This window comes from Oryctolagus cuniculus, chromosome 3 (genome assembly GCF_964237555.1).
Source record: "Oryctolagus cuniculus chromosome 3, mOryCun1.1, whole genome shotgun sequence".
In the NCBI taxonomy this organism is placed as follows: domain Eukaryota; kingdom Metazoa; phylum Chordata; class Mammalia; order Lagomorpha; family Leporidae; genus Oryctolagus; species Oryctolagus cuniculus.
The window spans coordinates 168,358,385-168,376,039 of NC_091434.1; the positions used below are offsets into that span (position 1 = coordinate 168,358,385).

General features: G+C 54.1%; 1 protein-coding gene across 2 annotated transcripts in view; it reads right to left on the bottom strand.

Annotated features, from left to right (window-relative positions):
* Positions 1–17,655, bottom strand: part of PLXNA4 (plexin A4) — a 581,206-nt gene that overhangs the window by 323,271 nt on the left and 240,280 nt on the right. For both annotated transcript variants that reach the window (XM_051848991.2, XM_051848990.2), the window contains exon 3: positions 10,492–10,674. In XM_051848991.2, the coding sequence (XP_051704951.1) occupies positions 10,492–10,674 (183 nt within the window). The remainder of the gene's footprint in view (positions 1–10,491; positions 10,675–17,655) is intronic.

Here is a 17,655-nt window from a genome sequence, read left to right on the forward strand (position 1 = left end):
GCTCGCCCCACGTGCACGGCTCACTCCTTCCAGGGTGCAGCTGCACTTCCCGATCCGTTCACTTTGGGTGGGCCAATAAAATGCAAGTGGCAAGAACACGTGCCGCTGCCAGCAGTGGCTTTAACAGCCATGGTGTGGCTCTGCCATCCGGCTTGCCCCCCAGCCATGAGATCCACACGATGCAGAGAAGGGCTGCTCTTGGACTTCCTGTCCTGGGTAAGTGACATGAGGCAGAGCTGCTGCCAACCACGGTATACATGAGGATGAGGCGGAAGTAACCCTGCTGTTGTAAGCCACTTGAACCTGGGCGTCTCCTGTTACTACAATATAACTGCCCCTAAGCTGGCTTGCTGGTGTTCCTTCATTCGTTCGTTCTCTCTCTCTCTCTCCTCCCCCCACTCACTACAACTCTTTCTCTCTTTCTCTCTCTCTCATGTGTACACACACAGACACACACTGTAAGACTTGGAATCTCAATGGCCAATCTTCAAATACATTTTCAGTCCTGGGAGGCACCTGCAGACTGAGGGAGAAAAGGTTCAGACTTAAAATAAGGAAGACAGACCAGCTGTATAAATGAACTGTATTTTCTGTGTGAAGAAAATGAACACCTGGGGCCAGTGCTGTGGAGTAGCGGGTAAAACCACCGCCTGTAGTGCTGGCATCCCATATGGGTGCCGGTTCGAGTCCCGGCTACTCCACTTCCAATCCAACTCTCTGCTGTGGCATGGGAAAGCAGTAGAAGATGGCCTAAGTCCTTGGGCCCCTGCATCCATGTGGGAGACCCAAAAGAAGCTCCTGGCTTCGGATAGGCACAGCTTCAGCCACTGCGGCCAACTGGAGAGTAAACTAGCAGATGGAGACTTTCTCTCTGCCTCTCCTCTCTGTGTAACTCTGACTTTCAAATAAATTAATAAATAAATCTTTTAAAAAAAAGGAAAAGAAAATGAATACATGTCTTTCAGAAAGGAATATCAGCTACAAATGATGTAACCTTCTATTGCCTGTGATTTCTGGGTAATCAAAATGCAACTAAATAAAGACCCAAACTGATAAGATGGATATATTATGAGGTGATTACATTTAGGAAAGTAATCTTTATTTTAGAAAGAGTTCATTGGCTTCCTTGTACTAATCTACATCTCACCCAAAACCCCATCACTGTCTATTTGAGGCAAGAACACAGTCAGTAGTACCAGTGTCCCATCAGCCACAACCCTGCCCAAATCATGGCGTGGAGAGCACGAGTGTCCCCAGCTGCCGCACTGGCTGCACTGAGTTGAGGGCACCTAAAACCAACCATGTTCAACATCAAATCCACTGAGGGCCTAAGCCAATCCTGTCTGATTAAATCTTACTGAATCTAAAACTCACTCTCTAGGAGACATTTTTTTTTTTATTTTTGTTTTTGACAGGCAGAGTGGACAGTGAGAGAGACAGAGAGAAAGGTCTTCCTTTTCTGTTGGTTCACCCCTCAATGGCCGCTGCGGCCAGCGTGCTGCACTAATCCGAAGCCAGGAGCCAGGTGCTTCCTCCTGGTCTCCCTAGGAGAAATTTAAAATGTATTTTCCTCTCCCAAATTTAGTATGTCTAAGGCAAGTCTCGGGGAAAAACAAAACAAAACAAAAACTTTGACTATAAAGATTAAATTAGATATTCAGTTCTGTTAGTGTTGTGCATCCAAAGTAGGGTTATTATTACAAGCAACTTTTCAAAAAAATCTGTGTACCCTTCATGATAAACACTTATACGGAAGAATCTGGTTTCTGGTAGATAATCATAGATAAACTCCATGTACTGCTGGGGAAAACACAGCAAAAGGGACAGAGCTGAATTACGACTGGAGGATATGTTGGGTAACAAGAAAGCCATATTGAGGAATTCAAAGATCTACAGACCTTTGAGAATGGGCTGAAGTTATGTAACTGTCTCCCCCATAATCAAAAACCTACGGTTTGGATAAGATGCCCATATGATCTGAGGTGTGCCCAGGAGACTGAGGGAGCAGCTGGCATCTGAGACTTCCATGGGAACAACCCGGAGAGCAGTGCAGCTGGGTTTGAGCTTGGGACGTGATGACGAGGGCAAGTCACAAGGCGAGTTCAGCACCATTCTGGCCTCTCAGGTCCAACTATCCCAGGGCACGCTGAAATGCAGCTACCCCCAGCCCACACACATCTTGTTGGCAAGGTCTGACACATTTAACAGGAAGACAAATCCATCACTTTTCCTTCCAACCACCTTGTCTCCAAAGCCTCAGGAGCCTTCTCCAGGAGAAAAGGAACCTTCTGGAAGGAGACCCAAAGGAAGTTCCAACAGAAAAACTGGGACCAGATGAGGCACCGTGAACGCTCGAGGGTGCAGTGGCCAGAGATCAACCCCACGGAGCTGCGAGAAAGCCCTGAGCCAGCAGCCACTTCTCACAAACCCACCCTTGGGGAGCTTTCCTTAAGGAGACTCCCAGCAGGGCACAGCCACCATATAGACCTGGGCCCTCCCAGCCACAGCAGGAACAGTGGGTGCGAGGAATGGGGTCTTCCACCATCGCCCTCCACGAGCCTCAGACTACACTCTGGGCGATGGAGGATGTGCCCCCAGCAATGGCATCGAGGCACTGCCTGGGGGCGAAGGAAGCCGCTCTTCCTAAGAGCCATGCAAGGGCGTCTCTGAAGTGCAGTCCTAGTGCCTCGTGCACTCACACTGTTCCTGCAAGTCACGGAGTCTGTAAGTCAGGGGTGGGGCCAGTGCTGCCTCAGGCCTGCCCAACCCCACAGTCACCCGGGGCAGTGCACTTAGCGAGTGCAAAGTCCAGTGCCACAGGGGGACCAGGAGAGCGAGGCCAGAGCTGAGAGGGCAAACACTTTCGAGGAAAGCAGGCCAAGGGCTGAGAGGCCGGGATTTGGCTAGAACGAGTGAGCTGCAGGCGCTGGCAGGGCCAGAGGTTCAGAGACTGGGCGGTCCCCACGAAAAGACGAAGCAGAAGCCGCATTCTCTTTTGTGTACGGACAGAGCCCTGTGATGGGAAATTACAGCAGAACTGTGGGACCCAGTGCCAGGGCTGCAGGGACAGACCAGTGGCCCCACATCTCTCCTGGCAGGGCTGGGGGGAGGGGGGAGTGCAGTTCCTCCTCTTCTAGAAGCTTCCACTCTGCTTCAGACCCAGGCTCCGGCATAGCTGTTCCTGGAGACCAAGGTTGCTCATGGAGAGTGTCAGTGATGTGACAGACGTGTGCAGGGGGAAAGCCCATCCGGGTGGAGCATGGGAGTTGAGACAAGGCACACGGGTCCCAATTTTCTTAACGAAGAGGCTTGGAGCTGCTCTAGGGGCAGGGTTCTGGCAGAGTTTCCAGAAGGGACTAAAGACGGCAGCTCTAGAGACGAGATGAGTTACAACTGGCTGGGCACTGACACTGGGGCTCTGAGCCGGGGGTGGGGGGAGTGCCAAAGGGAATGGGAGGAAGGTCCTGGCCAGCAAGCACCCCAGCCAGGTATAGAGGAGGGCCAGGGGACCACCCTCAGACACAGCCCGTGACATCCCAGTCTGAGTCAAAGGGCAGACCCTAGATTCACTCCTGTGACCTCGGGAGTCACTCAATCTCTTTCCTGATGGGTGAATGGAGGCTGCAAAATCTACCCTGCCAGGATGCATGTGACAGGGGCCATGTATGACATCGATGCAGGACGTGTGTGTGAAACATTTAGAAAAGCTGTGGGCACCCACAAGGTGCCCAATGCACATCAGCTCCCTCCCCATCCTCTCTTCTGGAAAAAGGACCTCTTCCTAAGGAGCCAGGGGCCTCCCCAAGAGGCCCAAGGCAGGAGGTTATGATTCTCCCTGGTACAGGGCTCTCACCAATTATCGCTCTAAGTCTCTCTCACCCACTGCCTCAAGCATCGCCCTCATCCTAAAGGAACAGAGCCCTGAGATGCCTCACCCTCTGCTTCTCTTCCTCCTGCTCATCTCTGGCTTCTTTCTCGACTGTGACCCTCAGCAAGCCAGGGGCAGGCCAGTGCTGGCCACTGTTTTTTACTGCTCTCTACGCCACTCAAAGTTAACTTCAACCTTGAAAGTATTGGTTCAGGTCCCATTAATGGTCCAGGTAGAAAGCCCTAGCGTGGTGGGCAGCCCCTGGAACGGCCCTCAGCGATCCCCACCTCACCCCGCTGTGGACTCTCTCATCCCTCAGTGTGAGCTGGACCACGTGGCTGGTTCCCAACACCCAGAAGATGGCACCAGTGGTGGGAAGTCATTCCGCAGTTAGAACAAGGTCTCCAGAGACAATGGCTTTCACCCTGCTCAACCTCTCTAGTTCTCTCTCTCTCTCAGCCCACGTGGCAAAGAAGTGAGAGGTGGTGTGAGGGCCTGAGATCTGCAGATAGCCACACAAGTGACACAGGAAGTGGGTCCTCCACCATTCTGGCCTTGACCCTTGAAGTGCCAGCAGCCCTGCCAAGCACCTTGACCACAGCCTGTGAGTGACCCTAAGCCTGGAGACCCAGCTGAGCCACGCTCAGATTCCTGGCCCAGGGAAACTGTATGATAACCAAGGTTGCTTCCGGCCCCCATGCTTCGGGGCAGTTTGCTACACAGCAATGTGTAACTAACACACCTGTGTCTTCAGGACGGAACGTACAGGGTGAATGTGGCAGATCTGAGAGAGCTCTCCGAAACGTCACCATGGATGCTTTTACAAGAAGCCAAAGCCGTGGGGAAAAGTACCATGATACCACCAAGAAGCCACATTCCTGAAGTCCCTAAGAACAAGTGGGGACTCTAAGCAGACCCCGAAGACAGCATCCCCATCAAAGCAGCAGAGCAGGTCAGGGCCATGGAGACCTGCCCTGGTTCTGTCCCTGCTGAGCTCTCCCAATGGGACTGACATCAGGGGTCTGCTCTCCCTCCAGAGTCTAGCAGGCACCAGCCCAGCCACAGAGGGCCCCATTTACAGCTGGGGCCACCTTCTCCTCCTCCTCCTCCTCCTCCTGCCTCCTCCCTCTTCCTGTGTACACCATGTCTCCTATCCTTCCCCATCTTTGTTGTCTTGGTTACATGGCCAGACTCCGGATACGCTGCTAGTTTTCATTTTAATGATATGTTCTTGTAAAGCACAATATTTTACTTCAATTGCGTGTGTCAGTGGATAAATTCCTCCAGCACGTCTGACATCTGTGGATCAGCTGACTGAATGCGCTCTATGATTTGGGGTGTTTCTGCTGCACTTTCTTCAATTTTAATGTCTTTGCATTTTGATTTATGATCAGGATCATTCTATCCAAATGTAGACACATACGCGCACGCACACACACATGATTCAAAAAAAGTGGCACATGTATCCATAAATCTCGAGTTGGCAAAGCTCGTTTACAATGATCTTAAATCATGTGCGCTCGCAGTGACCATTTGGAAAGGAGAATGATAAGTGTTCCCGGGTGCTTTTTGTGGGAGATCTCAATGTGCGCCTCAACAAGAAGCCAGGAGGAGAGGGCACCAATGCCCAGCTGCTTGTGACACGCTGTCACACGGGGACAGCTCCCTGCACCTGACCAGGTCAGCTCCGATGGAAGGAGAAAGGGTAGGAGAACAGAGCCAGTAGAGAACACTTATGGTAAAAGGATGGCTGGGAGCTTGACAGCGTTCACAAATACAAAGTGTGTCTGGGAGGACAACGACCAGCTCAGTTGCTCTCCTTATCTCCCGAGTATAACAGGAAAAAAAGAAAAGCTGGATACACAGCAGAATAGACAAGACACAACACTGGAAGGCCCATGAGAAGCAGACAGGCTGGCATGAGCGGGAACCCGTCAGAAGGGCCAGCCAGGGGCTTTCAACAGAGGAGTCATTGCTGCCTCTGGTTAGAGGTGACCTTGGCGGAGGGAGAGTGCCCCACGTGCATCTGTGGGCTCCCTTGCCTGGAGCATCTGCACCCTCTGCCTCTCCTCCTGTGACCCGCAGCTTAAGATCTGTGCAGGTTTCCTACCTGAAAAAGCAGGGCTGCAGCTAAAGCAATCAAACAAAAATGCCCTGATGGCCTTTTCCCATCACGGAAATTGGCCAGCCCCGATTCTTCCAGTTTTCTTGGCTGCTCTGCTCATGTATAACCCGCAGCTCCCGGGGTCTGACACACGTAAAGCACAGCCACGCTCAGTGACCAAACCTGTCTCAGAGACACACGCCCCCTGCTCGGATCCCAGTTCCCAAGCAGTGTGTGGCTCCCACCCTATACCCCCATTTGATCTCCTGATGCAACCATCCCCACCCAGATCTCGCCACCTGGAGAGCTTTATGTGCTGTGACTTGACTTCTGGTTATAGTGCATATAAATGTCCAAAGGAATTTTCTTTTTCAATCACCAAATACCCTTAGGAAGTAGCAAAGTAGGGACTGGGATCTCTGATCTGATATTGCTTTGTGACTCAAGTGTTGTTCGTGCACGTGCGTGCACACACAGCAACTATTCCTAAGACTCAGCCTTTAGAATGACATTTACCCTTAGGTGCGTCTCCCTCACCCCACTCCACCTCTGGCTGCACCTATGCCTAGAGACCAGGAAACATGTGCAAATCCATTTTCAATCAGATTCACAAAAAAAAAAAAAAAAAAAAAAAAAAAAAAAGAGGAACATACAATTAATCTGCATGGCAGTTCCCAAAGAGAATGGCTTTTGCGTTACACTGACACCCATCCCGAGAGGCTGCTATGGCCTGTTCTGTGACATACACAGAGCTGCACATCTCCTACAGGCTAAGCTAGGCCAGCAGAGTCCTGCTTCACCGACGTCCACAAGGTGCACCACCCCAGAGCTAGGAACAAGCCAGCACCAACACCCAGGAAAGATGCAATTGCCAAACGCAAGGAGCAGCCGCACCTCAACTAGAAGTTTGTGATATTTTGGTTCCCCACGAGCACGGGTCTCTAGGGCTGATGTTAGGCAGTAATTCACTGCGGAACAGCAAGCATAAAATAGGATCCTTTCATGAAAGGGAAGCCACAGGCAGAGAAAAAAGAAATATTTTAGCAAAGAAATCGTGTCTTCCTGGGACAATACTGACCTGGTCACCCCAACTTGGGTCAACTTCACACAGACACCCTGCAGCCAGTTATGGTGGGGTCTGCCTTAAGATGTTTACCTGTAGCAAAAACTGACACAGTAACAGTCTGTGAGTTAGTTCTTAAGCTCCTAGTCACCTCCTGATGACGGTAGCAGCGGCATTTATACACCACATTTTTTTTCTCAGTACACAACTATAACACTCACCATGGGAGAAGGACGCCAACCCCATCACACACACACCCCAGAAAACATAAAAGACATCCCAATTGGCTCTTTCCTCACCTCCTTTCCCCCTGCCTCATGTGATATGTGCACTAGAGAAATGAAATTACTGTCATTGGGAGTAAATAACTGGGACCTACACCTTTCAAACCAAGTGACAAATCAATCATGTTGAGGGCTTCTAGCTAGCAGCAGTCTAGCTCCTGGGCCCCTGGAATCCACAGCCAACTCCTTTACCCTCAGCAAGCCCCCCAAGCCCCCTCCCACCCACCCTGCCCACGTCGAGTCTCCTGTCATACAGCAAAGGGCTCTGAAAAGCCCTTGATACACACAGGAGATTATTACAGGGCTCAGAGATGCCAACGTTGTAATTACGGCTACCATATGATTTCTATTATTCTCGCACCCGGGTCTCAGTTGCTCATAAAACTTCTGGCAAAAAAAAAAAAAAATCCTCCCACCAGCACCAGCCCAAGGCTTGTCAGGGCTGAGCCTGCCCAAAAGCTGACTGTGGGTCTGATAACCCCTGGGCACAGCAAGTCAGTTATCACAAAGAACAGGAGTGGCACTTGGCCAGCGAGGGGTGGTGGTGGGGAGCCTATTGTTCAAAAAATAAATAAATAACAGGCTAGTCCTGCTTCTTATTATTTCAGACAACAGATTCGCAGCCCATTCTTCCTTTCCCAACTCAGACTGTCCCAGGCAAGCAGCCCAGGCTGTAGCAAAACCATCCTGATGTTGGCACTGCGAGTCCACGCAGTGCAAAGTCTGGTGGCCCCGCAGCATGGCCAGGCTCTGCCCAGGGGCCCCCGCGGCATGTCGCACGTGACCCTTCTGCTCCTGCCTCACTAGCTGCCCTGCTGCTTCAGTTAAACTCAACATCTCAGGCGGGTGAGACAGAGCTGTCCTTCCACACACCTGCCAAGGGTGTAGGTGGGAAACGCCGCCTGCCCAGGGTGGAAAAGGCATTAACCCTGCTGCTTGGGCAGGTGGAGCTGTGCCTCCTGCCCATGCCAGGGGTGTTGTTTGCTCCCGTAGGCTACTGGGGGCATCCTCGGCTCGCACTCATGAAGACGGGCAACACTTGGCCTTCCCGCCAGCCAGGCTGGCACAGGTCAGGCAGTACCAACCACCGTCTACCTCAGTGCACCCGCATCTGCAAGTCTGACTGCCTCAAGGTTACAGGACAGGAAACAGGAGTGACCTTCTCCCCCAAGAGGAAACAACTGCTGGTTCTGTTCCACACACTGAACTTGTAGTGTTCATTTCACAGACACTATATTCCAACCAGCTCAGACAAGGACAAAAATAAATCCTCCCGCAGGGTCTACTATGGCTTACCAGCAAGTAAATGACCCTCTGGCAGGTGGTAGGAAATACAGGGGCTAGGGATCCTTTGGGGCAGGTACACCATGCCCAGTACACTTAGGGTTGTTTCGCGTTATACGTCTTCGTGGTACCAAGCTTGTGCTCCGCGGAGCAGTTAAAGCACACCCCTATTGCCTTGTTTACCTGTTGATTCTCCACAGTTCTTATTTGCTCACAGCCACAACCAAAACTATCAACAGACTCGCACTGTATGGGTCGTCCATGGTCATGCCTTTGCGAATAACAATTCCCTTTTCCAGCAAAAGGGACTCATCAGATTCCAGGGGAGAACTGAGCCATCTGAGTGACCAACAGAAAGGTCCACAAGGCCTTTGCCTGCCCGCACCCGCGGAGGACCACTCCGGCTTCCCAGGCACAATTTCAGCAGGCTTGGCTAGCCGATCTCCCCAAAAGCAGGAAACCACAGACTGCGGGAGGGGAAGGTGTCGGAGCGCAGCAGCAGTCCTGACGGCAAGTGGAAGTGACAAGTGACGACAGGCACAGAGGAAGAGCCAGGAGGCTGTGATGATCAGCCACGGTGCTCCTGCCTCGCTGCACTTTTTCTCTGGGAAACTCAGTTCAATGCGGGAGTGAAAAATTGCAAGGAGGCCAAGGCAGCAACGGAACCCGCTCTGTGGTGGGAGCAAGGAGGTGGGAGCAAGGAGGCACGGGCCTGGGAGATGTGTGCACGGCGCTGCCCTCGGCAGCACACGGCTGCTGTGTGTCTGCCTCTTCCCGGGCCACGCTCCGTGTGCAGTGCGCGGCGCACATCCTCACACAGAGGGCCGTGGTGCCCCAGCCGCACGCACTGCCTTCGTTCCCAGACACTGCCCCCACACTGCCCCTCACGCACAGCTCCCACCCCGCACACCCTGCTCCCCACCTCCCGCCCCGCCCACGCTCAGCTTCCAGACCCACGATCCGATCCACAGACAGCAATGATGGAGGGTGGCAGGAGAGCGCAGTCCTCCAGGTGTGCACAGACATTTCCACTTGCCCGTGGGAAGCTAATGTCCAGAAATACAGCATAGAGAAAAGCAAGGATCCTGGCTCAGTCTCCACTAGGTAGTGCCTCTCTACTCAGCCTGAATCACGCAACATCCAGAGAACCCCAAGGAAAGCTGATATAAGACAAGCCAGAGATACACATAGAGGCACCACTGTTTCCTGGGGAGGAACTCTAGTGTAATTAGCATCCCACAGGAACCGGAACCTCCTTCCTAAAGACTCAGGAAGGCTTTTACCTAGTCAGGAGGGCCAGCCCTGACTCACAGAGATGAGAAACCCAGGCAGAGGGCATCCCCGAACGGACAAGTGCTCCCAACACTGTGGAGGAGCCGAGACGGCCCCATAACCAAGCAGCCAGGCCAGACCCCCAGGTCACGACGTTCTAGCCCACCTTCAGCAATTCCCTCTCTCTTCCAGCACCCACGGCTTCCTTATTCTGCGAGTTGAGTCAGCTCTCAGTCCCCCGTCTGTTCCCTAAGTGGCCTCCAGAGGGATGCAGCGGCCAGAGGAACAGGCAAACTCCCCGCCCCGTCATCCTTCCCCAGGCTGGACCCTACAAAGCCCACACCTTCAAGCATCAGCCAAGCGCAACAGAGCACAGTGTTCGGAGCAACCTGGCAAGCCTGAGCCACACCTCCCGCGTGCACAGCAGCTCTGAGGAAGAGCCGACCCCACACCTGCACGCAGCCTCCTCCCTCAACAGCCACAGTACGAAGGCCAGAGGAAGGACAGGGTGATCGGCGTGCCCTCCGCAGTGGCCGTCCTCAGCCTGAAGCCATCTGGGCAACCCACAGCAAGACGATGCCTGTCCCCATAACCCAGCGGCACACCCCGGTCCTACCTTCTTCAGCTTGCCGCTCTTGGTGCCCACGAAGGCCAGAGAGTGGTTCTTGTAGACGTACGCGATGACAGCAGTCATGCGGTCCCTGTCCTCTGTGAAGACGGGGATGCCACGCACCATCTCCGACACTCCCAGGGGTGCATTCATATCCAGGCCACAGAAGTTATCGTCGATGGTTAGGAGCTGGAAGGACACAGGCACGAGAAGTGAGAAGGGAACACGAGGGGAACATGAGGCCAAGAAATCAATTTAGAGAGCACTGGGGCTAATAGGTCCCGAGATGGATCCTGCGATACAGATCCCTCAGTTCTGGAGCAACTAGGCGGCCTGCCACCTAAGGAGGCAGCTGTAGCACCATGGCCAAGGCCAAGGTCTCTCCTCCGGAGCTGCCAGGTGCTACCCTGGCAGCTTGATAGCCACCATTAGGACCACATGGAAAAGCACTGGGCCAGGGCCCCTGAGCACGGGCTCCAGGCAGCCTTGTTCGCGTGTGAGAGGGATGTGGTGAGCACATGCGTGTGCGTAAGTGGACAATGGGGAACGGGAAGCACTAGCGTGGGAATAACACCATCAGGCACGCTACAGTCGCTGGGGAGAGGAAGAACAGGCAGTGGGAAAGCTCGTGACTCAACTCACCACCAGGCCTCAAGAGCCGCCCTCAGGCTCCTGCCTCTCAGAGCACCCCAGAGTGAACCCCTCTGGCCTTGTCATGCCCACCCCCACATTTCTCAGAATATCCCCTATGGAGCCCAAGCTCCCCAAGATGCTTTATGTAAAAGGCACCCCCCTCCCCGATCCGCCATGGGGCCGGTGCTGTGGCATAGCGGGTAAAGCCTGCACCTCTAATGCCGGCATCCCTTAGAGGAGCCAGTTCTAGTCCCAGCTGTTCCTTTCCCCATCCAGCTCCCTGCTAATGGCCTGAGAAAAGCAGCAGAGGATGGCCCAACTCTTTGTGCCCCTGACATCCACGTGGGAGACCCGGATGAAGTTCCTGGCTCCTGGCTCGCTCCTGGCTCCCACCTGGCTCAGCCCTGGCTGTCGTAGTCATTTGGGGAATGAACCAGCAGGTAGAAAAATCTCTCTTTTTCTTGTCTCTCCCTCTCTCTCTGAAACTCTGAGTTCCTAATAAACAAACCTAATTTTTAAAAAAAGAAAAAAAGGGCCCCCCCCCCCCCGGTAAATTTCTGGACGTCATTCTAAGATCGTTTATCCAAGATATTCATACTGATCAGTCCCATGAAAGTCTTCTTAGGAAGAACAACGCTGAGCTTCATCTCAGCCTTTCCCAAACACGTGATTCCATAAATCAACTTTGATCATCACGCCTGCTAGCATTCCTAAAGAGAACATTCTCTACGAGTCTCTGGGACACAGCAACCAGGCCTCTCCTCCACCTCCAAGAAGCACAATCTCAGGCAGGGATCAGAGGCCAACAGGACAGGACTCTGCGCTGGTGCCCCACAGTGCTCCTGGTGGCCTCCCCCCGTCTTTACAGAGCGGGTCCCGGCAGGGTTCTGTTGTGCCAGGGGTTAGCAGGCACCTTGAGGATGGCTAGCGAGGAGTCCACAGTGCCCCCCCCCAAAAGCCCTGAGCTGTGGCTGGGCTTGGAGCCCTCCCTGTCCGAGGCATGGGAGCTTGCCCTGGAGCTTCCCCCGTTGCTCGGAAGAACTGTGCAACCCCAGAAGAGTACGCGCCGGACACCTTACAGCTGGGTCTTCCTGCACTTTTCATTTTCCACTCTCTAAAGATGGAGAGAGGCATCCCTGCTTTTTGATGGGCTACTGTGGCGCCTGTTGAGCTCACGCCTGTGAAACTATTTGGGCCTTTCAGAGAAAGGAGTGAAATACAACACAAGGCTTCCATCCAGCCAAAGCTAAAGACATCTGGAAGCCAGCAGGCAGGCTCTTGCCAGCAGAGCTGTGTCAAAGTGGCCAACTTCAGGCTCCCAGGGCCTCGGTGGGGGGGAGGGGACTCCTCCACTACCTCCCAGGAGCCAAGGGGCAGGCATCGCCAGCCTCTCTCTCTGACCTCACCCCTTCCCCCTACCACAGTGGGAGCAGCCAAGGTGGACAGGGGAGGGTGCAGGAAGGCCACGTGCAGAGCCCATGTCTGCTCCCTGCCTTCTACAGCCTCTGGCCCCTCCTGCGTGGTCTGGCTCAACAGCCCAGGTCAAACACACCTCTCTCCTCTCCCCCTAAAAGACACCACAGGTGTCAAGTTTCCGAGGGAACTGTCAAGGTCTAGTCTGAGGTCATCATTCTCCCCCTGCAGGAGAAAATGGGGAGGAGCGAGGCGGTGGAGGGTGGTGGGGATAGAGAGAAAAACGGAAGGAGAAACCTAGGTGAAGGGAAGGCAATAGTCTTTCCTTGCTGCAACTGGCCAGCAAGGCCAAGGGCAGCCTGGGGCACTGGGAGTCCTCACAGCCCTTGAATATTCTCACTTTCAGTGCATAGGGAATCCACGTCCCCAGTCTGCCACCAGCAGACTCTGTACTTCGCCCATGATGACCCATTTTCCAAGTAGATGAGGCCCAAGCGTGGGAAACTGAGGCTGGGAGGAAGGTGGCTCATGCCTCACAGACACCCCCAGGACTCATGCACACACACAGGCCTGGCTAACCAGGAAGCTTCAGGCCTCTCAGCCCCACTGCAATTCTGAGCCATCAGGGCTACCCGATATGATTCTTCTCCTTACATAGGCAAAACACAGGCATGTCACCAGCCATCTACCAAAAATGATACATGTGATCAAGTGCATCATTCGATCACATCTGCTTGGAGGCTGGAGGGTGAGGACCCGTGCACCCCTTCCTCTCTGTTCCCTGGCCCGGCCAGGGGCCCAGGAGTGTTCCCAACAGGAGGGCGTGCAGACAGCCCAGCCTGGCAGCCTGTCCCCAGAGCTCTGCCTGTCTCCAGCTTGGGATGGCTCCTGTGGGGGCCCATCAGCAGGGAGGAGCTCAGTCTCTTCCCCTGCCTACCCCAGGGCTGTCACAAGCCCAGGCATTGAGAGCAATGGTGGCTCCATTTCTCTCTCTGAATGGACCCCAAAGGTGATGAAGGCACCCTCAAGGTCCTTGACCGAGTGCAGTCTGTGTCTGCACCTGTGTGGATGCTGAGCCCCCACCCCCCCAGCTGAATCAGGAGGGAGCCTTACCCTGTTTCTGCAAAGCTAAGGATTCTTAACACTGACATGATGGAGGAACCACAGAACCGGTTCCAGTGGGAATCAGCGGTCTCCCAACTCCTTTTGCTCTCTGAGTCTCAGTTTCTTGGCTGTCAAATAGAAAGGACCCCGGGTGGAGGGGAGGGACCTGGAGGACTGGGAAGTGTTCCCCCCGTGAAGGATGCCGCATGCTGACACTGTTCGTGGAAATCCTGCCCAGCCCATAAGTGGGAAGGGTGCCGGAGCCGCCCACGCAAGCCTCTCCTGAGCCACAGCCATGGGGTATTCCAGCATGGTAGGACACGAAGGAGCATCTCCCAGGGCCTGCAGACGGGGGTGGCAGGTGGATAGGGAGCAGCTGCCAGGCCACCTGGCCTTGGAAGGAAAGGCTAATTGGTGAAAGCCTTCAACGGGTGGGGGCTGGTGTGGATTCCTGAGCAGCTTCGGCAATGGGGGAGCAGAGTATTTTCTCTGGCCTTGGCGGAGCCTTCCCTTGGGCCCCATTAACAGTGAAATTAGAGCCACAGACAGAGGAGCCAGGGGCAAGTCTGCTGTAATATGGACCCTAGCCATGCCCATGGGACCAGGGTTGAGCATCTCTTCCTGTTACTCCACAGATACCCACAATGAGCTGTGGCCACCGTTATAATGCCTATTTATTAGGGAGCAACTCTGCTCTTACAAGGGAGGAAAATAAGGGCCCACCCCATGGGAATGCATGTGGTGCACAGCTGAGCCACCCTGAGGCTTTAGACTGGGCCACACCACTGCATTCCTCCCTCTCCATCAACAGGAGACACTGTCTTTTGCCTACTGCCTCTGGAGTCCTTAGGGAATGCATAAGGTACAAATTAAGAAGTGTGACTGACTACAGTCCAGGGGCCATGGGTTTAGGGATGAGGACTGTGTTTCATGCATCTCTGTACCCATAGCATTACGCCTGGTTCCTAGTAGGTTAAGACACATTGTGGATGGATGGGAGAATGGACAGCTGGATGGATGGATGAGCAGGTTAAGAAATGTGTTGGATGGATGAATGTGTGGGTGGTCGGGCAGACAACTGGGTGGATGGGTGAATAAATGGATGGATAAGAGTCTGAGTCTCACAGTGGCTAAGTGTTCAACAAGGGCCAGAGGGCTGAAGTTTGAATTCTAGCTCTACCATGGAAAGCTAAGTGGCAGTGCTATTTACCCACTCTGACCTCTCTGCGCCTTAGTCCATCACCTGAAGAATGGGGCATTACAGCAACAGTGCATACGTCTTAGACTTGAGATTAGGATTAAATGATTTCACACATATAGGACGATGTCTGGCCCATAGGGAACACGATGGGGGCATAAGCTCTTATCACTGGCTGTCATCACTCAACAACTCGGGTAACTTCTCCTTTAGGACCCATCCCAGAGGTGTCCTCAAGATGGCAAGGACCCAACGCTGTGGAGATGAAATCTCCATGGAGGTATCTCCTAATGCATTTTCCAAAAAGGACAGACACTTGCCCGTGCGGGGCTGCAGGAAGGAACAGAGGGATTGTCGCTCCCCCTCTTCATGGGGGAACGACATTGTCCCAAGGTACCTCCACTTGGTCTGAAGTCATTGCACTCACCCAAGCCTTGCACTGGGGAAATAAAGAACTCGATATTCTACACTGACAGCCGGTATGCTTTTGCAACAATCCATGTTCATGCTGCTCTACCGGGAATGGGGACTGTCTCTCCCCCTCTTCGTGGAGGCACGACACAAGACCCTGCGCTGTTCTTTTGTCTGCTTGGCCCTCCCCGGGTTTGCTGCTGGTTCTTCCCAGGTTGGCTACCGACCCTTCCACCTCCGTGGAAGGGCGGTTCCCCCTGCCACTTTCCCCACTTCCGCGGGGGAGCGGCACACCGCCGGCCGGCTCTCTGGGGGCTGCTCAGGTGTTCCCCTTAGATGTTCCCCGGTGCATGCTGTCTCTCTCCTCCTTTATAGTCCTCTTCCACCAATCCCAACTCTGCTACCCACACGCTGAGTACGCTGCTCTCCTCCAATCAGGAGCAGGTCCTACAGTTTATTGGCTGAACTGGAGGCAGCTGTGTAGAAGCTGTTTCCTCCTCTCCCAGTGCCATATTGTGGGAGAGCAGATGCATAGAATAAGTCTTAATTCCAGTAACTCAGTCTAGTCCGAGTTGCTCCCCACAAGGGATGGCCTTGGGTCCAGAGGCAGAGCCTGTGCTCTACAAATACAAGTTCTGCAGCCCCAGCCCAGGCCCACTCCTCCAGAAAGCCAGGGCAGGGGGAGCTCAGTCATCTTCATCTTAATCCAAGTTTCTGCTGAGGTTAGAGATGCACCGGCCTGCACCACAGAGGTCCCTTCGTAGGCGAGAACACTGTCCACCAAGACCCTGGACTGGACGTGGGTGCACAGAGGCCCACGCAGCCTTCCCGGGGGCCTGCCAAGCAGCGGTGGTGGAGATGGCAACGGGGGAGCCGGAGCTGACACTCCGAATTAGAATCTAATAGCTCACGGTGCTTCCTGCACGCACGGCGGCAAAGGTTACCGTGCAATTACGTGTCGCTACATACAAATGACAGAGCAGTTACGGCTACTTTGCCAATTACAGGGAAATTGCTCCCGCTCGGCACAGGCACGGGCACTCTGCAAAGCTCCACCATCTCCACAGACGGGGGATTTATATGCTGCCAGTTTACTTCCTGTGCAGTGTTCCCGTGCCTTGAGACCACAAGTGACTGGTGTTCCTAGAGAGACACCTCTAGAAGGGATGGGGGATGGGGGACATGTCTGGCCTGCAAGAGAGCAACAAGATCTCCCAGGCGCTAACCCCCCCCCCCCAACGCTGGCGCCCCAATCCCAGGTTCCAGGGATGCATCATTAAGCAGCCAACCACTGCCTGATACCCAAGCCAAGCTGTCTTGGAGATGGCAGGGAATGAGGCAGGGTGGGTACCTGCTCCTGGGATCACCCTGGACCCCTGTTGACATGGTCCCTGGTCTGTTCTGACCACACCACCCCTGTCCTATGGAGCTGCCCTTGCTCCAGCCCTCGGTTGTCCCATCTGGGCAGAAGCCCCACGTTGAGTCCTTATAATGGGAATGTCAGAACTAGGCCAGGGCTCAATGGTCCGAATGCGGTGCTAATGAGGTACAGGTCAGCAGGTCCATCCCCCTGTGGGCTAATTCGCCTAGCTCTGGGACACAGCCTCTTCCACAGCCATAGGCCAACCTCTTACCCCACGCATCCACTGTTGACAAACATCCTGAGCGGACCCAGAAAGGCAGGCCAGGTGAGCCAGCAGGACGGACAGATGCAGCCAAGTGCTGCAACTGTAGATGCACCTGCCCGGCTGCTCTGGGCCCCAGGAGGGAAAATACAGTCAGGCAGACTTGGTGCTCCCATTGCTGTGGGGACAGCCCATGCAGTCCAGCAAAGACAGGAGCAAACCAGTTCACCCTCCCCTCCTGAGGGAAACCATCATCCAGGTTTACACACGGAGTCCTGCACACACTCACGCCTTCCCCAAAAGCCAGGACACCACCCCTCTAGTCACACAGGAAGACAGCATCAGGGGCTTGCCTGAGCTCACTCGCTGTGAGGTCAGCAGGTCTCCAGTCAGGAGCCTTCTACCAACCAGGTGTTGGTCCCATAGGCTACTAGGCTGCTCTGCTTCCAGCCAAGCCACGGAGGCTCTACATGAAGCCAATGGTTCTCCATTTTGACTAATTTGCTTCGGAACATTTCTGAAGGCCCCAGTAAGCACCAAGCACTGGGTGAGGCCCCAGGATATCAAGTTGGAATATGGGGTTCAGGAGACAAGGCCACGCAGATGCCAGTGTTGGGGCGGGGTTGGTTCCCTGGCCCAGCTCTGCCCAGGGCAGCGGCTCCAGATGTCTGGGGGAGCAAGCAGGCAAGGCTTGGGGCAAGAGGTGAGGTTTGAGCTCTGTCTTGAGATCTGTGGGCAGGACACCAGCTCCTGCTCCTCACGTTTTGCTGTTTCAGAGAAGAAAAT